Source organism: Caloenas nicobarica, chromosome 2 (assembly GCF_036013445.1).
Source record: "Caloenas nicobarica isolate bCalNic1 chromosome 2, bCalNic1.hap1, whole genome shotgun sequence".
Classification (NCBI taxonomy): Eukaryota; Metazoa; Chordata; class Aves; order Columbiformes; family Columbidae; genus Caloenas; species Caloenas nicobarica.
This window is the reverse complement of record NC_088246.1, coordinates 33009928-33036775: the sequence shown is the minus strand read 5'-3', so window position 1 is coordinate 33036775 and position 26848 is coordinate 33009928. Positions and strand designations below refer to the sequence as shown.

General features: G+C 37.8%; 1 protein-coding gene across 1 annotated transcript in view; it reads right to left on the bottom strand.

The window, feature by feature from the left end:
- Positions 1-26848, bottom strand: part of HDAC9 (histone deacetylase 9) — a 280108-nt gene that overhangs the window by 15044 nt on the left and 238216 nt on the right. Inside the window, exon 22 of the mRNA XM_065627268.1 lies at positions 9075-9208. Within this exon, the coding sequence (XP_065483340.1) occupies positions 9075-9208 (134 nt within the window). The remainder of the gene's footprint in view (positions 1-9074; positions 9209-26848) is intronic.

Sequence of the window (26848 nt, the reverse complement as noted above, 5' to 3'; positions counted from 1 at the left end):
TCTGTGTATTATTCATTAAAAAAATGCTAGTTATTTGTGTAATTTTTGTAGGTTCCTCACAAACCAAATTCCAGTGCGTCTGTATACGCAGCTGGGCACTCCAAACAAAACTTTGCTGAAGCCACACTGGAACAGAAGTGTGCACTCTGTTATCTTTATTTTTCTGGTGTTATTACATCTAACCATCTTACACATTTTAAGATTTATAGGGGAAAACCATAAAACACAGCTGCTTTTACTAGCTTTGCATTAATTTCAAATAAAGTAGTAGATAAAAAATGATTATGCAGATCAGCATTAAGAGTTCTCTAAGCAAGTTTTTTATAGCGTCAACTGTATTTTAACTAGCCAGTTTTAGTTATATATTCTTTGAACAGGGCTGCATCATGGTATATTAGCAGAAGGAAGTGTTCAGTTACTGCAGTTATTTTTGCCTTGCAATGGATAGATATACCAAGCAAACTGTATTTTGAAATGAATCTACATGTGGGTTTTTGTCCACCTTCCATATATTTTCTCATTGAAAAAAAGTAAAATATATTTTGGGCTAAATGCCTCTTCTTGTACTGTAATAGCTATATTCTCCTTAAACTACGCTTACAGTCCAGTCAGTTTTAATACTTCCCAGCATAAGCTGCTACAGCTGCTTCCTGCGGATCCAGGAGTAGCAACCATGTCAAGGTGGGCAAGGAAGAGCAATATCCATACCAATCTCTCTTCTCTAAAGCTAAGGAAGTTCAACCATCGTTGACAAGAGACATCTGTACTGCAGATAAAACTACTTTCTTAAGCATGCCTGGGCCTACTTTAAACTAGGTCAAGTGAAGCCCACCCAAGGAGCTTCCCCTAGTTCAGTAGCCATCATACATTGTCCTCTGGGTTGCTACCACTGCATTGCTACCCACCAGCTAGATAAAATCAGCTTTGATCCAAGTACACAAAGTGGGAGGTAACTGCAGTGTAGATACTCCCTGAGTGGTGCTATTTTAAGCAAGCTCAGCTACAAATCCCGGAACTACTGGGATCCGACCATCACGATCAGCAGCGAATGCCTGTCAGTGATAAAGACATTGCAAATACCACCAGTCTTTTGGAGTCTCAGTAACTAAAATGAATAGGGCTGTTCATGTCATTATTTCCCTAGAATCCCATATGGGATTGCAGCTGGAAGGTTTCCTTGTGGCTAGAAACAATAGCACTATGTTTTGTTTTCAAATAGCATGAATCACTCTATTCTGCACAGTGAGCAAGTGTGCAGAGAAGTGCTAGCAGAACCTGACCGGGTCCCAGCTCTATTTGGTTACCAAGGAGGCCAAACTGCAAAGGAAGATTGTTGCTATCTAAGATGTATCATGGATCAGAATGAAGACAGCAATTACAATAAAAATAATATCCACAGATATATTTGCAATTTTTAAACCACATTTTCTTCATGATATTCGTAGGTTACTCTATTTGGTAACTCTTGCAGGTACGTAGGAGAAAACTGCATATTTATAAAAATGCCCACCAATAGATCAGGCTTCACAGATTTTAGAACAATGATCCATATAACAATCTTAATAATCCATACCTTGGGTTATGTAGTTAATCAGCACTTCCTTTTATCACTTGTTATTTTTGTTTAAAGTAATCTATCGTTTGGCCAGCAAGAGGACAAAATCCTGAAGTTCTGTTTGGTCATACTGGGTACAGGAACACAGAAGGGGAAGCAAACAGTAGCTCAAGGTTCTGTTTTGACAGTTTCCTAATTCCTAAGGCTTTGACAACCAATTAATTCCCCTGAAGTAGAACAAAATAGCTCCAGGCTGTAACAGTAGGAATAAAAGTACAAGGTGTGGCATTGCCAGACTTCAAGATGTGAAAGCTGTGTCTTGCTCTGTGCTTTAAGTACCTTGAGATTCTTTCTGCAGATCTCTTGTACTAATTATGAAGCTGGGAGCAACTGATGTAGAGATAACTTGAGGAGATTTCCTATTAAAAGGTGAATATTTTGTTACCTTTTTCAGAACTGGATTTTTGCAGGAGCCAAAGAAATGTCTTGATTTTTCCTAATATATCAATGACACTTCTTTATTTATCAGTACAGAAATAAAAATTTTAACAAGTAGGCTGCATTTGAATATCTAGACATATCAGATGAATATTTAGAGGTGTTTTTAGAAATCGGGATAAGCTGATGCATCATTAAAGAAAAGAAGAAAAAGTGTCAAACATCTGACAATTATCCCAGGTGATGTGAATATAATAGTCATATTTGATCATTTCCTTAACAATTTTTTTCACAAAACTTTCAGCTATTCTGCCTCCTCACCCTTAGAGATAACCAGGCAGAACCTGGATCCTCTTCCATATCAGTGCAACCTTATCAGACTCCAGAAGTGAGTTCATTACATCATATACCCTCTTCAGCCCAAATGCATCATTGTTACACAAACACTGGAGAAATAAAGCCAGTGGGTTACAGCAGCTATTTCTATATATTTTAAATTAGACTGTCTGCATTCAAAAGAACGATTTCTGTTGGCAGCTCTTCAGTGGTTGGATACAAATGTATAGGCATAGGGGTGTCCCTGGAAAATTTCAGCAATTAGACCCAACAGTGAACAAAAGAAATTACTCTACACCTGGCATATATGGCACCATCACCTTCCCTCCTACACTTATTGGCGCTCAGATCATTAAGTCTATTAAATCTGGAAGCTAACAGAAAGAAAGCTGAAAAGAGCACTGGAAATACACTGTCAGGAAAGAAATCTTTCAGAGAAGAACAGCTCAAGACAGTGCAGAAATAACTAAACCACTGGAGAGACACTTTGGACCAGACACAAAGCTTTTGGACCAGACACATTTTCAAAGCTTTTACATGGCTGAATTGGGCTTTTGTGCTCAAAGTAGCAGATGAAAGTAGAAACTATGTCTACTAATCATTTTTAAAGTAGGAAAAACAATGTAAATGGGCAAAAATCACTTGGGTTGCCAAAGTCTGCCCAGAGGCATATCAACAAATGTTTGAAGAAGGAATTAACGATGGAAATTTCATGTGCCCAGGAGGTGATCTGAAATGATCCTTGGGAATGTGGAGAGCATCTGAAACTACAGCAGTCTGTGCTGAGCTGGAAAATCTAGAAAATCTAGAAATATCTGAATTGTCCTTAGCAGTGTCATGTTTTAAAGCACCAAGATTAACTTCAGTGAATATTGTTGCAGCATGTAGTTAGAGATAACTGAAAAGTGTAGCAAATGCAAGGATAAGGTAAGGAGCATGGAGAGTCCTGAGAGAAGCAGAGGAAGGGGAGAAGGCAGGCAGGCTCTTCGGGTATGTCCAGGCTGCAGGAAGAAGTGCTACAACCTCCCTTTCCTGGATAAACTGTGCAAGAAGCGCACCAGCACCAAGACTGGGCTTTGTTCTGTTGTGGTTGCCTTTGGTTACAGATGACTAAGTTCAAAGATCTCCCAGGTCCTCTGTCATATTAGCAATCTTCTCAAAGTTCCTGCACTTTCTGTTTGTATATAAACACTCTAGGAAGGTATTTTTGTGATTCCCTGTTACAATGTGGTACATAAACGAGTCAGTTTTCAATAGGGAATAGGTTCAAAGGCACAAAGGGTCATTAGCACCTACTAGTCCCTGAAAAAGAAGAGGTCCCTTGGAAAACTGTAACTTTGGAATCAGAGTATCCTGTTTCCTTGGCCAAACCACTTCCTGACTAGCACTGCCCACATGGGGGACTTTGATGTCACCATGCTGACCTCTGGCGCATACATTGCTTCAGTTTCCTACTTCACCTAATTCTCTATTTCTGGGCCAATTTCTGGACTTCAGGTTTATGCAAGAAGCAGATGACAGGTGGCTTATACTCTGTGTTAATTATTTTCTAGTATTAGACTCAGATTAATAATAAGGATGTGAGATTGTGACCAAGTTTACCATGCAATTTAAAATTGATCTCAGGCCATATACACTGCCATGAATATTTCTATTTTGGTGAGAGAAATGCTTACCTGTTCTGGCAAATAACCCCTTTTTAATGCAGTCCAGGCCCTCTTGGCAGAGCTCACTGCCTGCCTGGCAAGCAGCCCCAGATTCACACTGAATTCCACAAAGGAGAAAACGCCAACTTTTCATCATCAGCAGGAAAGCTGCAGAGTACGAGCTTTCCACTTAAATTACTATCCCCTCCTAAATGCCAGCTCAACAGCTTGCAAGAAAGAAGCACATACTTCACACTCGGCAAGAAAATTGTCCAGTATAAGTTTTCAAGCATGCTTGGGAGCCAACCAATGACAATGTTTTGTCAAATTGTGCTTCAGACTGAAATTCAAGCCAGAAGAATATTTACTAGAAGATGTTAAATTTAGTCACTTAAAAATGTTTTTGCACTTAGGGCCAAATTCAGCCTTGGCCGCCACAGTCAATGAGAGCAGACATGCATCCTCTGTGTGCCTTTGCTGCAGGGTCCCACTGGGTAGAGCCTGCTGTGGACTTCACTTCTCTGTTTCCTCTATGCAAAGAAGAGCATGACCCCATCTGTGACTAATTATCACTTATACACCACAGCAAACCACTGTACCACGTGGAGCTAAGAGACACTGCCCAAACCTGTAGACAGGCCAGAGGAACCATGATATTAGACGGACTTCTATGTCCCATGGAAATATCCCACCTAGCTGTTTGAAAAGGGAAAAGGAATGGAATGAAGGAATAATTAAATCCTTAGTTTTTGACTCAAAAAGTTTTGTGCTTGAAGGAATTCTTCCTTATTCCCTCTGGCTGCAAAAGAACCCCCAAATGAATGCAGTTATATTGGAAACAAGCTGCAGGATTTAGGATACTGAAGTCAGGGAAAGTTTATCCCTGAGGGCTTTTAAAAATCCATATAGTGCCTCTTCAAAAGAGATGTGGAGGAAAGAAACCAGAACCTATCCTTGCATGTATAGAGCAGCCTTACTCACCACCACCTGGCACCAAAAGGCATAGCAGAGGTCTTTATAGCACTGAAGCTAGGATGAACAAAACAGTGTGGAATTTCGTTTCTCCATGACAAAGATTTTGAGGAAAAATCTCAATGTTCAATGCAATTTTCACACACTTCTTGGAATAACATACAAATCTTTACATTTAATGGTTTTCTTAATTGAAGTAATATATGTATCTATTTATGCTTAAAAATAAGTATTATAAACTATACAGCCAACTTGTGAAAAACTGTAGAATCATTTAAAGAGTACCACAATAAATTAAAGAATTTAATTTTAAGCACAAGAGTCTATCAACATCTCAGAAATCCTTAGTTTTAAAAGCAAAGTCTCTTTTCTTATTATCTGAATCCATCAATTACTTTGTTTTCACAGATGCTCTTTTAACAGACAAGTTTTCAAACCATGTCAAGAAAATTCAGGGATATTTTAAAGCAACTGATGCTCCTTCTGCTTTTTTACCTTCCAGAAGGATTTCCATGTTTTTATTTTGGATTTCATGGGCATCCAGCTGCTTAATCTCTTCTCACCTCTTAGGAAGTTTTCCTTCCAAGGAGATAACCTACAGTGCTCCTAATTAGCACTGCAAATGGTCAAATGAATTTTTTCTTAAAGTGGCATGGAAATTTTCTGCTTGTGCATAAAAGAATGGACCAGAAAATTTGAGCTCTTGAAATAGTTTTTTAAGTAATTTTATAGGTAAACTTTCTAATTAATAATTTTATCATTATAAATGTTATTTTTACCTTTACTTCCATCATTTCCTTTTCAGTTTTCTCATCACTTAAGGAAGGATTCACACAAGCAAAACAGATTGAGCCATTTCAGATACTATAGGGTGTCTTGCCTGATTTCCAGTTGCTGCTCAGAAAGGATGTGGATCTCCTCTAAGTTCTGTGTTAGATCTACCGGTCCTGTGCTGAAGTCCTGGATACCCTAAGGTATCTAAAAGGCACTACACACCTCTGTTCAGGGAACTGGGTCTTAGAAACGATTAACAAGATAAGTACCTCCAATGAGAGAAAACCAACACTTATAATCCCATTTGTGTGTCTTTCAAAATCTGAAATTATTGTTCAAAAGTACTTCTGCAGAGAAGTTCAGAAGTATTGACCACACATAGATGGGGCTGATAGCTCATTTAAATTCTGAGCTCTTTGAAGAAAAAGAGACCTTCTTAATAGTTTTTTTGGTTAGTCTTCAAAATCAACAACTGTATGCAGGAATTTCCTGTGCCATGCTCAAATTATTTAAAGAAGATTAACTTGATAGTGTATTCTTTTCCAAGTGGCTCCACTTGCATTTATTAAGAGAAGAGTAAATAGTTATCTTGCTAAACAGGTCACTGTGCTACAAGGCCATATATAATGAAGAGCAAAACATAAATATTTTGGATGTTAACATGTTTTCCTTCTTGGCGTTCAGTGACAAATTAAGAAAAGAAAGCATTTTTCACTTGTGAGTTTGATGTCACCTCTACATATCAGACCAGCCTCCCATAAAAGTTGGAAGTAGTGGCTAGTTTTACAATTACTCTTTTTTTTTATATGTTATTCTGCTGGTAATAGAACATATGAAGCAGTGAATTTCTGTATTGACAAGGCCTGGCCAAAAACAACAAAAGAAAAAGTTTTCAAAAACCCTGCAAAATGTTTATGAATTCTAATCCTCAGCACATGAATAAATACATCTGACAAACTGCAGAGTACCTTACAAAGGCCTTTCCCAACCTTTCTAATTTGAGTTCAATTACATGTGTAGTGTTTAGAAACTGAAGTTCATCTTGCCAAGGTTTTTAAACTAGGGTTGCACCACATACACTGTTATTTGTAAAAGTGTAGGGCAGATAATAAGTTATAATTATCCTATTAATCACTTGTAAAGAATTGCATTCAAGGAAGAATGAATCCTCAAATTACAATAATTGGTTGTTTGAAGAAAAACATTTTCTTCTGTCCTTGGCAGGAACACGTCTGGAGTTTGCTCTGCAAGTTCATGAATATTATGCTGAAATCAAACAACGTATATGCTATGGGCCATATGGTATAGATTGTCGTAAATCTACAGATGTCAACAGACGTGCTGATTTCTAACTACTAACTAGATATCAGACTTCCTCATTAGTGTCTACTCCTTGGGAACACCTTTACTTATTCTTTTAAGCAAACATCAGTTTCTTATGGCAGTGTTGGTAACAACATCCTCTCTGGAGTACTTTTCTCTTCTTAGCAGCCACAGTGTACTTTGTCTTTGAAATACTGCTGCACCAGACCATTTAATGTTTGTCCCTGAAGACCACGGTGTAAGAGCACAGGAGAACAATGCTTACTGCATGGGATGTTTCAAGTTATTAATGATCATGTTCTTTTAAAAGTGAATTAAAAATGGCTTCACAGGTATTTTTGTCTTTCCTGAAATTTGCTTTGCTGTATTTTGCAAACAGAGTCACAATTTATCTAATTTCCGACTGCCTAATTACACTAAAATAAAATGGAAGTCTCTGTTCCAGTACACTTATCCCATTCCTTTTTCTCACAATCAGTATTTTTTCTCAGACGATGGTAGTCAGTGACAGCAGAAATAGTCTCTGGGTGTGGTATAGTGTTAAAACAAAATGAAGCAATTTTCATAAATGGGTAGCACCACCAAATGGTCATAACTGGATAGAGGGACCCAGGCACCTACACAGAGGAAGACACATCACATAATCAGCATTGCATCAATTGCATTAGTCCCACAAAGGTGTAAATTTCAGAGAATGGGTTTAGAAAGGCCATGAAAAGCCATTGATGCCATAAGATACTACCTTGGGGAAGATGATGACAGAGAATACCAGTGAGAGTGCCCTGGAATGGCAACTAATCAAGAAGTCAATGCTTCATTCACTAAGATTGGCAAATGTCTCAAGCTAGGTTTTGTAATCCATATTTCAGCCCCAAAATAAAAGGACTAACATTGAACTGATCATTGAAAAAGCTATCACTTCATTCATTGCATGTATAATGTAAAAATAATAAGCATAAAAATGTTTTTCTCATAAAGATGAAAAGCAAAGGTTCAAAAGAACATTTAGACAATCCTTCTATCGAATATCCATCAGAAGACACATTACTTCACATTATTCACATAGGTATATCAAGACTTGCAGTGAAAAGGAACTGGCAGACTAGTTTGCAATTTGGCACTAACACATTTGATTGGAGAGATTCTATAGCTATTACCACTTTTCCTGGGGGGAAAAAAAAAGTATTACACTGCACATTATAACAAGATATTGCAAAATTCACAATTTGTGGTACAGGTTTTGTCCTTTCATAAATTATTTTGGTTACACCTTCAGCAGGCTTATCTTCCTTCTCACTCTATTTATAGGAGAAAAGATATTTTCTAGTGGACAACAGAACAATTTTCACTAATCTGAATGCTTATTTTGTGTTTATGTACATAAATAGCACATACTCATATTTACTCAGTCTGACAGTCCACTCTCAAAAGTTTTTAAATAATATATACAGTGTTTGACAAATATTGGACACTTGATTTAAATTACATGCAGATCAACCTGAATCATCATTTACGACTTAAAAAGCCGAAACAAAACATTTTTGAAGTCTTGGACATATTCAATTTCAAAAGCCTCTGAAGTATGTTATTTCACATGCCAATTGAAGTGTGAAAATACTGCAAAAGATGTGCCTTTGCAATATCCAGTTCCTAAGATTACCAAATATCTTGCAAAAGCCATTTTTTTTCCATGATAGGTGGCTGGAAGGTCTGATCCTGGTAGATGGTATGCATACCAATGACTACTAATGATGTGAACCTCACCAAAAGCAATTTCAAAGTATTAAATCTTACTCAGAACTGGGAATGATTTAGTCAAACACTAAAGGATTTATATAACCATCTAATTTAGAGGTATTTATCCAAACCAGCTCATCTAAGGTCTGCTCATATGTAAGACATGTTCATTTTGAATGGTTTTTATACCAAATGAAAAAAGGACTGATGCCATTGTTACTAAAAGAAAATCAAAGAAAGGAGTTTCAACAAACTTGGATCATTCTCTCCACCTACTATGATTTATGTTTTACCTCATTTCCTAAAAGGGCGTTTATACAGGCTTCAGATGCGTCACAGATGGCAGTAAGGTCATGTCCTCCCTCCAGTGCCAGCACAACACGGCCATCCGCTAGCTTCAGCAATTGCTTGGTTAGGTGACCAAAACCTGGTATTCAAATACAGTAGTGCAAATAATTAAAGTAGAACAGATATTACTGGCATATGTCACATCTGCTGTGATGAAAAGCTCACAGATATTGCACAGGGCGCATGAGATATATTTAGTTCAGTATCCTGTTTCTGACTACAGCCCACACCAGATGCTTTGTAGTGAGGTATATGGAATTTTGCATGAGGCAGATGTGAGATAACATCCCCCTGCTGATTACTAAGGACTGGAGATTAGTTGAAACGTGATGCTGTCCCTCTTCTTACCTTCATTATCCATTATCACCCTGGATTCTCTTCCTATTTGCACATCGATGTAGCATATATGCATGTTATTTAGAGAGATCTGATATAATCCTGGTCATTTATGGCATCGAATGACAATATTTGTAGTTAAACTATGATAATATAATTTAAAATACTTGTATTTTTCAAACAAGATGATGAAATTTTTATTTAGAAATTGCTTCTTCCTTTGTATTTGCGGTTTGAGTACAATATAGAACCCTGGACTGAAAATAGTGGAAACACATGTTACCTCTTAGCTCCATTTAGAAGCATTTTTGGAAGCAGCACTAATAACTAGATCACTTATTTTGATTCAAGATTTTAGCAGAAGTCTAAACTGTCCAGAACTTCATAGACATCTCTACCAGTATCACTCGCTCTTGATCAGCAATGTTCTAAGCAATTCTTCACTACAGACAAAAATCATAGTACTTCTTTTTATGTGGTGATTTATAACTGCATAAACACTAACACAAAGTTTTCATCTGTGATTCAAGTACTATTAATTTATTTCATTTTTAACAACAAGAAGAAAAATTACATGAAAAAATGTTAATTTGGAGAAAAGATTTTGAAGGGAAGTTTTGTGGTGGTTTCCTAGGACAACTATTGTTTTTGATTCATCACCTTTAAGTGAGTAATGATAAGTAAAGCTTTGAAACTTCTGAAGTTAAATACCCATTGCATCTTGTTCTTAACTTTCCCACTTGGTCTATTCTAGTTTCTCTACTGATGGTCATCACTAACAATTCCAGTGCACTTCATACCTTAAATAAAGCATTTAAAAGTTACCTATTAAACCCTGGGGCTCTATAAAGACAGGAAAACCAACAACTTTTTACTATGTTCCAGTGAAGAAGGTCATCAAAAGTTAAAAACTACAAAAATCAGAAGCATCTTTTCTAGAGAAGTTTTCTAAGATGCAGACTTAAGGCTTGTTCTGGCAAACAAGCAATCACACAATTAGTTCTGTTTACACCTTAGGACTTTGTTAAGAACATGCCCAACTGTTTTTAGAATAGGGACTTTAAGTATACCTGATTTGGTTTAGCAGTGCAGACCAAAAAAAAAAAAAATCTACTTGCCACAATGTGCGGGTGATCACAGAACACTTGAGGTGAAATATTGCTTCCTTAAGCCACTCTACAATCTTCTGTACCCTCTAAGAACTGAAGTTCTGATTCCAGCAAATAAACTACACTGTGATTCAAATTACATACAGTGTTAAAAAAAATCTTAAACTCTTATTTAAACTCAACTTCTCCTCATGAAAAAAAAATAAACCAAAACAAACAAAAAACAACACCCAATCCTCTCTACAAAAGACCAAATTTAGACAGGATATTATAACAAAAGTGAAGGAAAGAGTGGAATGAGGATAACCTTTGATCTTCAGCTAATTTCTACTTTCTTTTACCTACAGGATTTATTTCTGTCTGCATGTTACACGTGCAATCTTCAGATTCATAAGAAGAAAGTGCCAACAGCATAAAGTGAGTTGTACATAAAGCATTTAAAGGAAATGAAGAAGAATGAACAGGCACAGACTCCCCACATATATAACTCACCCTTTGGGGCTGTGAGAAATCTAACAGCACTTTAAGACAACATTAGCCTTCACGTTATACAGCTTCTGTGAAGAAGTGAAAGCTCTACCATGTTTCCCCTGCACATTTTGAAAATTTTGTATGACCACAAATGTTGCTACAGCTACCTCGTAATTTTCTGAGGTATGTGTGGCAATAAATGTAAAGACTCTCTCAATGCCTTTTTCTTCTTTTAGGCAGCCACACATAATATACCACATAAACATTGTTACAATGTTAGTTTGTCTGCTTGGTTTCCTAATGATTTTCCTAGTATCAATGTTATAATAATAATCCATTGGTGAGTCAGGATTCATGCAATGAGCCATACAGAAAGCATCTTTCCCAGCTGAGATCACGGTAACAAGATAAAAGTGTTGCCAAATGAAATCAACATGATGGGGGCTTTTCTTCAGTGTAATTACTCCAATGAAGTAAAGGTGACTTGCTGGAAAGGGGGGAAATAATTTTAGCCAACAGTGCCAACAGTGCCGGTGACCGAATGAGTTATGGAAATTCTTAACAAAGAAACTTGGATCCTGTGTCACTGCAGCAACCTAGGAAAGATATTAGCTTCCTCAAGGAAATCCCCTGGAGTGCAGAAGTAACAAAATGGAAAGAAAGGAATCCCAGACAAGTAATGGTTTTAAGATGGGCTGTAGTTCATGCCAAACAATTAAGAAAAACAAGAAGAAATTAGTAACAAGCACCATGAAAAGAATCAGTCATCTCTCCTGATATAAGGAGATCAACGCCCCACTGACCAACTCTAAGGTGAGAAAAGAGTCAGACAAGCATTTTGAATCCTGGATCTTCCAACTCACGTGAATTTCTAGAAATCAGCAGCAGTTCTTGGCCCTTCTACTGTGCCTGCTGCCAAAGGTGCCTGCTGTGATGCTAGTTTTAAAAGTTGGTTTTGGTTTTGATATGCCGTATTACAAAACTGTATGCTTTTGCAGTGGTGCATAAGTTATAGATTAATGGCAGTTATGAAAAAGTCATGTTAAAACATCAGTGCTTGATTTTCAGTCCAGTCTTAAATGGATATTTGTTCCTTGAGGCTGCAGGTGCCTTTGTGCCATTTAGAGTCTGAATGGCTGACTCAATGGCAGGCATCTATCAAACAGGGCTTGAAATGGCCCTGGCAGTACCCACAATTATTTGTGTCCATAAACATGAGTAGAAATGTCACACATTAATAATGAAAAACATATTATTTAAAAATCCAGTCATTTCAGTCAACAAGTGAGGAAAGATTATACATGCAGGGGTATTTCTCAAATCTTCTTGATGTGCTTAGTGAATTTGTACGTCAGAGAAGTAGCACAATTTTTTAAAAATTAGGCTCCTGCAGTGTGCCAGAAATAGTGAGCATGGTTCTACGCCAACTATTATTTTCATAATTTCCATAACTCAAACATTAAAAGTGCCTGTTCCCTTCACAGATCAAATATTTAGATATCTAGGTAGAATTTATAGAAGCACTTAATATTTGTTTGCTATGATACTAGTAAAGACAATGATATAACTTCAATTTACACAAGAAATAACATTAAAACACCACCAAGTAGTTCTGAAAATCCTACTTACCAGGTGGCTTACATTTTCCTGACAAAAAACCTGTGGGTGCACAAATGTACATCTAAGCAATAAAGACTAAATTCAAAAGGAAACTTTTACAAACCATGTTATGTACGAGAGATATACACAGTATATGAGCTGTTATCTGCCAGGCTTTGAAGTTAAAATACAAACTTTTAAAACAAAGGCACAAAACATACTCTTTAATTATACCCTTTCCCCTCCTCCAATGCCATTAGTGGAGCAGATACAGTCTTCAGGTTTATGTAAGAAAATATTATACTAACGAACAAGCTGCCAGGCTGTTATTGAAGGACACAGCATGCTGATCACTTGATTTACATTCTAGGCAAGTAATTCAGCTTTTAGAGGACTGATCTCCAGTATAGCACTAAGATCTTTTTTTTGTTTGTTTTTGTTTTCTTTTGTAACAGACAAGCTCCCCAAGCGATGCCTCTAGTTCTGCCAAACAGCAAGTAATGACATAGATGAAGCTTCTGCCTGGTTTGACTGAAGTTACTGGAGCAACTGTACTCTTCCTGGGCTTACTGGAAATGTTAAACCTTATAAAAACAGAAGAGGTATTTCAGTTTTCTATTTTTGTTTTTGAGGCATCCTTTGTCTGACAGCCTGAAATGAAAAGTGGCAGAGAGCAGGTAAAAGACCCAGGCCAGTTCCCCTCCAATGAACTCAGCACACAACTGTGTTGTGTATCATGGCTGGACAAAGTAAAGCTAACAAGTCAGAGTTTGTACATACAGCCTCCCATTTTGAGAAAGAAACATCTGAGAGTCAAGATATTTTGTGAATGTTATTCTTTTCACATCCTTTTCTCAGCAGACAAGGAAAGGAACCATATGGATGGGGCACACTCCCAGCCAGCACCACAGCACCTCCTTGTTTGCATAAACAGTCATATATGCAACTTCAATTTGCTCACCAGCAAATGTGCAAACACCCGGTTAGCAGGGACTAAACCTGCCTCAGCAGAAGGTCAGCCTCTTCCTTCTCCCTCACTGTGCATAAGGCAGAGCAGATGTCTCCTGCACAGTCACTTTTTGGGTGGCAGCAGGCTGAGGAGAGCGGTGGTGCTGGCCCTTGCTCAGGGAAAGAAAAAGGACATGTCAACAACCGGAAGGCTTGTGAAGCTTTCGATTTATGGAGAAAGTCTCAGCTTTCTCAGCCTCAGCAGCGGTGCCCCAACAGCCCTTTTGGATTCAGCATCTTAAAAGCTACAATCCGACTCTAAATTACAGGCAGAGTTCTGGTGAGCTCCTCTGGCTACTTGGAGCAGCTGGGAGAGGAACACATGCAAAACACAAAAACTCCACAGTCTCCGTCCTGGACCTCCAAGCATGTATTTAACTATTATTTACCATTTAATCATGTCATTACTCTCTAATTTACTTGAGAATGTGTTTTCCTCTCATTAAAACTGTTGCAATGATCGCTGCCAAAAGTCTACCCACCAGTGTTCTGAGCTCCTTCTCTGTGGTTCCTTCATGATTATTTGATTAATTTTCATTGATATTCTTCCAACAATAGCATCTAAAATTAACTGGGTCAGTTTTTACATAACTTCCTGAGTCATCAGGCTACGTGTCCTAAATAAATATGTCCACACAGGAGTCAAAAGATAATTTACCCTTCCAGCACTGGCAGGAGCTAGAACATTTTGTAAAGCTTATGTTCTATGATAAGAAAACACATTTTCTTTTCAGATCTTAATTGAGGACCTTTTATTCAATCAAACCTTCATTTGGATTAAGTCAGAGGTTTGACTCAGTTGGCAGTATGTGGCCCTGAGTGTGGGGGAAGGGGGGATTTTAATGCCAAATACATTCTTCTGAAAAACATTTTCCAAATGGCTGAAATTATGAATGTTAGTGTTGAGGTACCTGAATTCAAATGGTAGAGATCTGGCCCCCAGGCATTAACTGCTGATTTCTTGCTTTTAATACCAGAGAAGGAAGCTCAGTAACACTTCAAATTACATGTCTCAAGCAGGCATTTAATTTAGATTAAATTAGACAGTAATTGTACTTTAAATTAATACCAATGGTCTCCAGAACACATTTTTTATGAATTAACAATTTACGTAATTGATGTTTTTATTGCATGTCTATTAGTTCTACAATAATACGTTTTTCATAATTAGCTGCTCTTTAGCTGCTACACTGAACATAACTTATTAAATCTCTACTAAGTACATACTCAAGGATACATATGATACCTCTTAGAAAGCCAAACAACGCGAACCTATCTACAGGAAAAAGCCACCTTGACAATGCTCAATAGGATGGTCTGGGCATCTTCAACTGTCTTGAGATATCTATGTATCCAAGAGGTTCATGTAGTCCATTGCATTTGCTTAGTCCTCTGGGAAGAAGGAACTTGTATGCCTCCACCACATGATGACAATAGTGACCATTTGAGATAATGATCCTCAGAGAAAACACATGGATGAAGGACACTCTCCCAAACTCTGCTCCCAACTAATTCATACTCAAAAAAAAGGAAGAGATTTCCTCTGTATTGTCAAGAAGTAGGGGTTCTGCATCCTGCAGGAAAGGTCATAGTGATGTACAACATAACAATGATGTTTTTAGAGCTGTATAATGCTGTCATGTGGATTCAGAAGGAAAATATTCAACCACAGATTTCAGCTGCCAGACTCAAAGCAGGAACCTTTGGATATTTTCAAAACTGGCTGGATGTTTTCAGCCCTGTTCTTACTAGATATTTGCTCTGTGTGTTCCTTCTCGGTTTCCTCACATTCTCTTGATTTCTACCCCATCTCACACCTAGCCCAAGTAATAATTTTTCTATTGACCAGCCATCCTCTCCTTTTTTTAAAAATTTTGCTTCCTATTTAGTAAATCATCTACTAAGTAAAGCTAGCCATGAAGCAAGATTATCTGCCCCACAGAATTCTTAAATGTTTTTTTCAGGAACATGTAGCTGTTCTGCATCAGAAGCCAAGAAGCCAAAAGGGGAAATGTAGAACTGCAAACAGCAAGATGGCATTTCAGAAACTCTGATTCTCCATAGGGCCTGGGGGTCTTTTTTTGCTTTCCCTCCCACCCCACCCCGAGATTAAAAATCCCTCTAAAGAGATTCTATGGGGGTAGTCTAATCAGGCTGATAATTACCTATTGAAAATCTGTCCCACATTTGTGAAATCTGCCAACCTGATAGTGCAAGTGATACTGCTGTTATCATGTTAACTTCTTCCAAATCTGATCAAGTTGCTCAATTTAAACTGATATACAATACAGGCATCTGATGTTACAAATTACAGATGATTATATCTCCAAATCTGAGTCCTAACTCAGTAAGGGGTTGGCTAGAAAACAAGACATCTGATAAAAAAAATTTCAAAGTATGAGGAATTTGTTTCTAATCCACACTGGAATGAAAATCAGATACTACTATTGACTATCCAAATAAATCAGTAAGCTTGATTAAGTTTGGAGAACTTTATTATAATGCTACTGCCTATAAAATCAACTTGACAATTTTTTAAAATATGCGGGGCAAAGTTTCTGCTGTTATAAATGAGTGTAGTTGAAATGTGGGCACTGAGTTATGACTGAAAACAATCTGATGGGAAGATCTAGCCTTATTTCTTTTTTTAACTGATGAAAAGCCAAGTCAGTTAATTTTGAATTGACCCAAGAGACTAACACAAAGGATCTGATTTAAAGCCCATCACTCAGAAGCTGAGAACAGACTGCCATTTTCTGAAGATGGTCTACGAAATTCTGCCAAGAAAAGCAGCATGGACTAAACGATCTTTCCAACATATACAGTTTCTCAGAGTCTACAAATTAAGGCTCTCACTTTTTTTGCAGTCATTTATTGACCCTGCCACATCAAAATATCGCATTAAATTAAGGGCTAGTTCCTTAGCCAGTGTTAATCAGCATATACCATTATCTAAAGACCTGGCCTCCAGATGTGGATCATTTATCATTCCGAGACTTCGGACATAGATACAATAAGCATATCAGGGATGGGTTCTTGTAGGTGAATAGACTTGAGGTAAATACTCTATTTCCTGACCAATTCGGCATCAAGTCTCCTGGTGAACTCAGTATCAGAGGTCTACTGCCCCTCAGGATTTTGATCGCATTGTTTAATAAACATCATTTTCTAATATCATGAGGAAATAAGGCAGTGCATTTCTAAGGGATTACTATACATCTCAAGTAGTTAGTTACTTTCCCTCTGGCCTTGTGCCTGTTAACCCCACCTGACATATGCTATAATCACCCAGAAATGCACTGCCTGTCACCACTTATTGAAAAGGTAATGTGTAAAACTCACTAAAGGAAATGGTATTGAAACTAGGCTTGGGGTCTGACTCCTTACAGTCTTCTGATTAATTGCAATTTCCAAGTAAAATATATTGAGCAACTTTCCGTTATGCTGTTCTGTTACCAAAACGTGTAAGAATTAAGGATGTGATTTCAACCCATACAACAGCTCTTTTGTCCCTTTTCATACTATTAAAAAGGACACACAGATGCCTTGAAATGGCAGGTAAAGCCCCACAGAGTAAAAGAAACTGTAGCTACCATTTGAATGACATAGGTGGCTCTATCCAGCCTTCTTCCTCAACAGAGAAATCATGTCAGAACCTTGTCACTCATTACACAGCAGGGTTTGCAAGAACCTTAACCTGCTGGGAGCACAAGAAAAGGTGGTGGGGAGTTGCATGGGCCTCTGGTGAAGGCAGGACTGATGCTTCTGTGTTCTAATGCACAGGACAGGGAAATATGTAGAAGACATTTTCTATTTTCTGTTCCCCAGAATGAAATATATGACCCATCCTCATCACAGATACGTAAAATTTTTAAAGAATGAGAGCATACAATACAACTTGTGATCTGGAACAAGTTAATTAGAATAGGAGTGGCCTCGTCATTTCCCCAGAAATTCTTCCCCTGCTCTGGGAAAACATATGAGAATAAAATCTTTTCTTAGAATATCTAATATCTCATCCCTGTCTTTCCAGTCTTCTGACACACAGTTCTCAGAAAGAGCCCTTCTGTGAGCTTCTGCAGCCAAGCGGCAACCCACAAACTACCGCTTGAGAACTAGTGCTCCAGAATCTCTCATGGAATTCTTCACTGACTTGTTTTCTACCTTTACTTAGAGAAACTTAAAATAATGATCATAACAAGGTCTGGGTGAAAATTCTTTTGGGTGGCTGACCAGCCATTGAGTACTACTTTCTGGATTTTCTCAGAGTGAGGAGCAGAGTCACTCAGGAATGATCTGACTCTGCAGAATCCGTAAGTAGGAAAATGATCACTATCTCTGCTGTTACCATAGCAGGACAGCAGTATTAAGGGAAGCTGAAAGACCTAAAATAATTGGTAATCTTTATCAAACAATAAAAGCATCAAGACAAACAATGACATTGCTGTGCTACACTTAGACCTAAACCCAGCTAACTAGTGTCAAGGTAATTTGAGGACTCCAAATGTTGTTGCAGCTGCATTACCACAGTCAGTCATTCTCCTTAAAAGCTGGAAGTTCATAACAGGGCAAAAATCATTCATTCGGTGTTAAGATACTGTTTCTTGAGCAACATCAGTAATTTTGTCTTCAAGGGAAAACAGTACATTGGCTTTTCTAAATGGAGACACAGAAAATCTACTACCAGAATAGCTACTGTTTCTGCCTCCAGAGTTTTTAAAGTTAGAAGTAAAACAACCTGCTGCCAGAGCTCAAAGGTCCCTAGTGGCTCCAGAAACTTAGCAAACAACATATACCAAACTGCAACATCAGGTTTGCATTTATTCTTCCTTCTGACAAAGATGAAAAGTCACAGCAGCTGAAAGCTTGGTCAAAAATTATTCAGACTTCATAGCAAAACTGCTTGGAAACCCTTCACAGCAAAGGTATTTGACTATCTCACTGCAGGTAACTAGAGGAGATCAACAAGGAAAAATAACAAATTCAGAACAGCTCCATTCATTAGAGCACGCAGTGGATTCTCCAGCAGAGAAGGATGCACATTTTAGTCACTCTCACTTTTGGCCGAAGTACTGATTTAATAAAATAAATGGTCATGGACCAAAATTCTACATCTTCCCACTGTTTTTACCTAAACTTTTACAGCTGAACACTACATTAGAGGGAAATAATTAATTAAGTAAACATGAGAGAGAAAGATGAAAGAATATTAAAAATGTGCCGAGAATATTGGGAAAAGGATAGAAGTGTATGTTTGGTTAATAAAAGATACTGCTCTGCTATTAAATAAGATGACAAACAAATATATTTGTGACTAAAAGGGAATAAAGTTATGTAGGTGAAATTACGGGATGACTGAGTGGATGAGCAATAACAAAAATGAGTGTGAATATGAAACTAAACATTGTCACGGAGTTAGGTTTTCTTACAACCATCAGGAACGGTCAGAAAGCAAAGAGAGCAGAGAAGGTTTATGACCTTATTTCTGTGATAGATGCAGAGCATTTCTGAATCCTGCAGGAATATACTTTAGTACTCTTTATACACGGAGAAAGGTGAGGCAGTCCCACAGCTCTATTGACCTTAAAATGATTCAGATTTTGTCTGCAGTGAACTATGGATTCCTCAGTGACCAGTTACTAACTCAAACAAGGTCTAAACACAGGCAGCTGGCACTGAATTGAAAATCCAGTATGTTTCAGGTGAAGGGTTTGTATGTGTAGCCAAAATGTTGGTGATAACACTCAAAGTAAATATGGTATTTAAATAAGCAGGTACTTGACAATAAGCTGGTCTCCCTGGGAGCAATCATGTCGCTTGCCATTTATCCAGACATACTACCATACTGTCACAGACACAAAATCTGAAGTAATCTCATGGCTGCAACAGATTTATACCTCTGGAACTGTGAGCAAAATTTGGCCAAGTAAGTGTAAATATTTCCTATCTTCTAGCCACGGTAAAATAGGTTTAGAAACTGTGAATCAAATCCACATTAAAGTTCAAAGGCATATTTGGAGCTCCACATTTTATCAGCCAGAACAGAGATTTGACAGTGAATGCACAACAGTTCCCTGAACTTATCTGGACTGAAGGAGTCAATAGCAGTTTGTCCTTCTAAACTTTAAGCTACTTGTATATCTTACCAGACTATTCTAGTGTGCCATCACAAATAAACTCAAACTACCTTTCCATATATGCAAATCTTTAGTGGCAGTGGAAAGGGTGGCTTCTGTCTCCCTCCCAGGTGATGTGTGACTCCATCTCAAGATGATAATCCCTGTCATATACCCAGCCTAACCTGGAACAGCTCAATGGTGGCCTGGAAGGCTTTTTAACAAAGATCACAAAGAGAAGTGTTCAAGGCCAGGCTGGATGGGGCTTCGAGCAACCTAGTCTAGTGAAAAATGTCCCTGTCCATGGCAGGGAAGTTGGAACTAGATGATGTTTAAGGTTCCTTCCAGTCCAAACCATTCCATGATTCTATGAAAAAAAAAATTATTTTTTTTTCCTCATACCCATTGTGAACTCAGTAAATCTACGTATTTATTATAATACTTGCAAGGACTTGGTGCTCAAATCTGAGTAGAAAACATGTCTGAGGGCAAGTGTTTGCAGGTCAGTAAAGAAAAGCCTCATTTACAAACTCAAGATGACTTTTGGTGGTGGTAGCTATCACTATAGCATTTCTTTAGTGTTAAAATCTGTACAAATCAGAGTAAGACCTGGATGTTGCCTATGCAAGAGGATTCAAATTCAACATGTGGATCTGGCAGGGCTGACACAGGTGTGAGTGAGCAGGTGTGTGGTGGCAGGTAGAGGCAGATGTAAAAAACTGCTTTTTTTCATTCTGTGGTATTTGTGTTGCTCAAGAAACAGGGAGAAACAGTGTTTGTGACCACTTCTGACTAGGATGTTTTTACTTCTTGTACATGCTGTAAGGGGTTTTCCTGCCTCCTCACTGTGTCTGGAAATGCTCAAAAGAAATTTTTTTCAACATGACTATTATCCGTTCTATGGGACTACTATATAGTGCACAGAATTTAATGTTTGGATCAGAGTCTGAATTTCTGGCTGTGGCTTTTCATGGCCAGTTGCAACACACAAGTGACATGTTGGTTGATGTTACAAATTGGACTATTAGAAAAATAAAATAATTTTTATTTAATCTGAAATTAAGATTCAAGAAACAAGAAATCCAGAGCTCCACAGTTTCACTTTTGGATCAAGCACTTTTAACTTATTCTTCATTATAGAAAAGAGGATAACAGAAAAAACTGATATACAGGGAAAAGGTAGGGCAATATTTATTTCCTATATGATGTAGGCAGAAACTTTGAAGCTAGCATTTATTGCTGGCTTATAGTTTACAACCTGAACGTGGTCCTGTCTATACTGACAAAAGCAAAGGTCCAGAATAGAAGACGTTAATTTAATTAACAACTCTATCTTAAAACATATGTGAAAGGAGTCCATTGTGCAAGCAATCATAAATCTCACTTGGCCTAACTTCAGAGCCATTGACCTTACAACCCAAATAATGTTCTTTTGTGCACAGTTTTTATATGCAATTTCTAGATTTACTGTTTCAAAGAAAGAGTGTGTAAACAAGTTCAGCTAAGCCCAAAATGAGAAACTCACTCATCCTACAACTGGATGAAAGTTTGCGCCGAACTGGAGAACTTGTTTTGGATAGAGTCTCTATTGATGCTACTTTCAGTGGATCCAGATTCAAATTTTTCATTTATTTATTTGCAGATGCTGATGATATCTTAATCAGGAATGAAATGAGAGGAGGAGAAATGGCAAGTTTTAGTAGTTCATTGGACAGCAAAGAATATAATAGGAAAAGGTAATGACACTTTGCCAGCCCAAGAGTATTCCCTTGTCAGTCATCAAAGGACTGCTACAAATAAAAAATTATGAGGACTTCTTCAAGAAAAAGGCAGAAGAGGAAACATAGGCAACATAAATGTAACTTCTGTTTGCTCTCTCTTTAATTATGCAGCATCTCAATATCTCTTTTTTCTATCAACAAAGTTTCAGGTCACATTTTAATAAGTTCAATATTCAAAGCACACATATCACTTCCATACGTGTGTTCTAAGTGATATCCATAAGGAAAAAGTGACAAGCCCCTTTGCTTCATTAAGCATTGCAAAGCCTTTAATAGAAAATTTACCAAAACTGAAAATGTGTTGTCTATATCAGAATGTGCATTAAAAATCTCAAAGTAACTGGCTCCAAGATGAATCTTGGCAAACTCTGAAGTCCATATGTGGGAGAGGCAACTTCAGCACTTAGTAAATATAAAATCTGCAATTAACTCAGAGAGATTCTTCAGATGTCTCTTAGGCTGACAGGCTTTCTTGGTCAGCCTCTTCTGGAGAGCTCTGGTACTCTGAGTCAGCCTCTGGAGGCTTCAATGGCCATCTAAGGGGTCTGTGCTTCAGTTCAGACCCCAAGGCTGGGTGGTTAATGTTACGGCAGCAAAGAACATCTCAAACTCACTAGGAGGTTATCCCGGTCCTTACATTATATGGAAGTACGGCCAGTCTTTTATACATTATTAGAACCAATTAAAGTATTACAAATAAATAATTCAGATAGTGTAGCCCTGCTTCATGTTTAAAATTCTGTTTGTAAACATATGTTAGTATTTGCCAAATGTTACGTTCAGCTTAGAGGCTCCCTTCACACCACTTACTTTGACTTCCTAATGTTAATTATGCATTTCTCATAAGTGCTCATAAAATAATATCCTATAGTACCTGCTCTCATAATGTGCATTTAAATCTTTATATACAACAGAATAGGGATTAAATAAGATAAAGCGATAAGTAGTAAATAACCAGTTCTCTTGATCACACAAATTTCCAGGAACCTTTGCAAAGAAATATCACTCCTCAGACTTCTATGAGAACACAAATTAGAGCTTGTGACTATTTTTTAATAGGAAATGAAAAAGGAACACGAGCAGGGATGGAATGAATGAGTTTTAAAAGTCAAATAAATGTTTGCTAAAAAGAACAGCATTTGCATTCCTGTTTGCCTCGGCCACTTGCCCCTTTTGCAATCTGACAAAACAAATGAGTCAATACAAATCAAGATGACTTAGTAGAAGAACAGCAAATGGCCACTGTAAAAGCAAATGCCAGAGGAAAAGGGACACCATAAAACCCCAGTCCCACAACTTTTTTTTGCAAGCATTTTCAACTGCTGTACTCTGGCCAGACACCTGTAGAGTCAGACATGCCATTTCACTTAGGGAGAGAAAACAGAAAGGTCATGTCCAAAGACAGTAAAATAAAATGGAATCATAACATGACCTGTTACAGAGTTCATATTTTGAAAAGAAAATAGTAGAAACCTTGCACAAACAACATTTCATGAGAATCTGTCCATTCTTCAACCATATTTATGTGATAAAACAGAAATGTAATTCTTTCCTTCATAGACATACTGCCTTGTTTTCATTGATTTACCCTGAATGTCAAGGAGTCTTCCAGAAAACAGTGGATAAGCTGAGAATTTATGCAGTTCATATTCACTATCAGACAAATCACTGCAAAGTTTCATTTTCCCCCTTGCATGTCTGACAAAACTGCAAGACAGACGAATACAGGTGTTCAGATATATTCAGACAACAGTCATTTTCTTTCTGTCTTTTTAATATAATATTTTGTCGTTTACTCTGGTGAAAACATTATGGTTGGTAAAGTAAGATCAAGCAATAATTCTAATTTTTTAAAGTCTTTAAAGCATTTTTTGAGAAATATGGGAGTTTAGACAGCACATTTATTTAGTTTTAATTTTTGTGCTGTCATACATCAGGACTGAAGTCCTGATTTAGAACACATGCAGCTTGCCTTTGAAGTTTTGGTTGTTTTTTAACAATGGCAAAAAAGATATAAAGAAATTAAACAGCACCAAAAAATCATAAAACAGGGCTTTTGTGCTCTTGATTTATATATTGTTTTTTATGTTTGTTTAAAAAAATCTTTATTCTCAATAATCTTTCATGGGGAGCTTTGCTCTGACATGCCTTAATTTATCTAAGCCTTTTCTTCTGTGTTGACCTTTCTTTTCTCCTTCCTATCCCTTCAAGTCTGTGAATAGTACTTTGTAATATCGTTCCCATTCAGTAGCAAAATGAGTTTATTGGAATTCTTCTGAAAATTGAAAGAGTAAAAAATGCACAGTGATATGCTAAACTGATATTTTTGGATAAACCCAATAAATATTCCAAGTAAACAAGATCTCCACATGAAACGGCTTTTTTCTTCTAGTGCTTGCTGGACTCCTCTTCTGGGTTGCGCATGTGCTGGAGTATACATCGTCCTTTTGGTCAAGTTACACAACACTGGCATTTTCCAAGGAAGTGCATGAAAGCTGATAGTTGTCATTGCTCATTTTTATCCAATGTGCTGTAACAAATATGAGCCAATGCCATATTTGTTTGTTCTGTGGCCAGCTTTTTCCTATTATTCTCTCTCCCTTTCAGCTCAAGGACTAAATTGTCAAAGCAACAACAAAAACACCACCACTGGCTTTATAGTTTTACTTCTCCTCAGGGTCTTTCATTCCCTGGAAAATGTTAGTGCACACTAGTGTCATCTAAAGGTACTGACACCATGTGCTGATAGGACCAGCTTTAAGTACAGTCTACCTTCAAAACATATTGAAAGTAATTTCTAGATAGATCAAGGCCTGAAAGTGTCCGGATGTTTGAAGCAGAACAATAACAACACCCCCCCCACCCCCCCCCACCCCAATTCTTATTTGGCAGCCCAAATATATACATGTCTGTATGTGCAGAACGATAGGTGCAGGGCATTTGTAATAACTGAGGGGGCTGGAGGAGCTGGGACTGACAAAAGAGCTGGAATTTGTCTAAGGTATTGTAGGAAGGTTAACAGCTGCGTATCGGGAGTTTAGAGGGGACCTCCTCACTCACTGTCTCCGTTCCCTTCCCTTCACTGTCCTTACACTTCATGGGTTAGTGCAAAATAATAGAACCAGTAAAATCTCCTATCACCAACATTGACACATGGATTATATCAAAACAGTTTTTCCCAGTGAAATGTACTGGTAAGCTTATTGCAAAGACACCTCTGAGCTCCACAATACCTCTCTTAAAATCCATATGAAGAACCTGTGTAAAATTTTGACTGAACATAGAGGGTTCTGCAGTTTATTTTATTTTTATGGAATTTAACTATCAATTTTAGCACTGTGTGTTGATAGAAAACTTGCTTATGATTTAATTTAATTTCATGTTCAATTCATGACCTTTCTACATCTTGAAGTAAATATTGCTGGATGGGAAAAAAACCTTTGATTTTAACATTCATCAGGATTCTTCTCCCCTACCTCTAAAAGTTAGCTGTCTCGCCGCTGTTACTCCTCTAGGCTACTTATTACTCAGTGAGGAGACAGGAATCTCCCCAAGAAGATCTGTTGCACCAATTTTCAGAAAGAATTAAGGTCTCCTTGGAATTAAACAACTCTCTATATTGACTGTCATGGACAAATCTGGTCTTATTAAAGTGTATAATGTTCAGAAAGCCAAACTGAGAGAAAGGAAGTTCATCTATAGCTCTGAAAGACTATTTATGTCAAGGCAGGTGAACTTTGCTTTCATCCACCAAGGTCATGGTTTGGCATTGTGAACACAATATGCTCACTGAGAAGTTTCTCAGGTAAATAAGAAATTAGAGATGAATGCATTTAGATGAAATTCAACAAGGGCAAGTGTAGGGTCCTGCACCTGGGGAGGAATAACCCCAGGCACCAGTACAGGTTAGGGGTAGACCTGCTGGAAAGCAGCAAAAGCAGGACTGCAGAGAAAGACCTGGGAGTTCTGGTCCACAACAGGTTGACCATGAGTCAACAATGTGCCCTTGTGGCCAAGAAGGCCAACGGTATCCTGGGGTGCATTAGGAAAAGTGTGACCAGCAGGTCGAGGGAGGTTCTCCTCCCCCTCTACTCTGCCCTGGTGAGGCCACATCTGGAGTGCTGTGTCCAGTTCTGGGGTCCCCAGTTTAAGAAGGACAAGGAATTACTGGAGGGAGTCCAGTGGAGGGGTATGAAGACGATTAGGAGCCTGGAGCATCTTTCTTATGAGGAGAAACTGGGACAACTGGGTCTGTTCAGCCTGAAGAAGGCTGAGACGTGATCTTATAAATGCTCATAAATATCTGAAGACTGAATGTCAAGAGGATGGGACCAGACTCTTCAGTGGTGCCCAGCGATAGGATGAGGGGAAATGGGCACAGACTGAAGCATAGGAGGTTCCATCTAAACATGAGGAGAAACTTTACTTTGAGGATGACAGAGCACTGGAACAGACTGCCCAGAGAGGTTGTGGAGTCTCCTTCTCTGGAGACATTCAAAGCCCGCCTGGACACATTCCTGTGCAATCTACCCCAGGCGAACCTGCTTTAGCAGGTGGGTTGGACTAGATGATCCCCAGAGGTCCTTTCCAACCCCAACCATTCTGTGATTCTGTGATTCATTCTGTGAAGCAGATTATGCCTCTGTTAATACCTCAATAAAAATTACTCTTCCTAGAATTTTTACAGGTTACGGAGCCCTGTTTTCAAATTATTTTCTTTATTTAAGCAAGTTATAATACTAATATGATTATACAATATTATTCTATTAATTTTAGTTACTAGGAAATGATTTACAAAAATATTATATATCTAATAATACTATCTAATATATTTATAATGATTATTAAAATCTCAAGCTAGCAGGGGTGTTTTTATATAGAAGTCATGGAAATGATGTAGAAATTATGGTTGTTCTACTGGTAACATGGAAGAACTCATATTAGCATGTTGTAAAAATAACCTTTTTAGCTTTAAATTCTATTCACCTATGAATACCTTGTAGAATATTTCCAGATTCATAAACTTTGAAATAATTATATGCAGATGGGATTTCTATGCCAAATTTTTTCCCTTACTCCCAGTAATAATTCCTCAGACTACACTTCTTCTGACTCAAAATATTTGTTATCCTATCAAGCCACTTCGCACCTTGCTTTCTTTGGCTAAGACATACATGATCAGCTCTTTTAAGCTCTGCTTAGTACTTAGCTCAACCTGTCCTTACGCATTTTTATTTCGCTCTTCTTTTCCCTTGAATAGACTGGCACTTATTTGCTAACAACATGATAAAACTTGGTA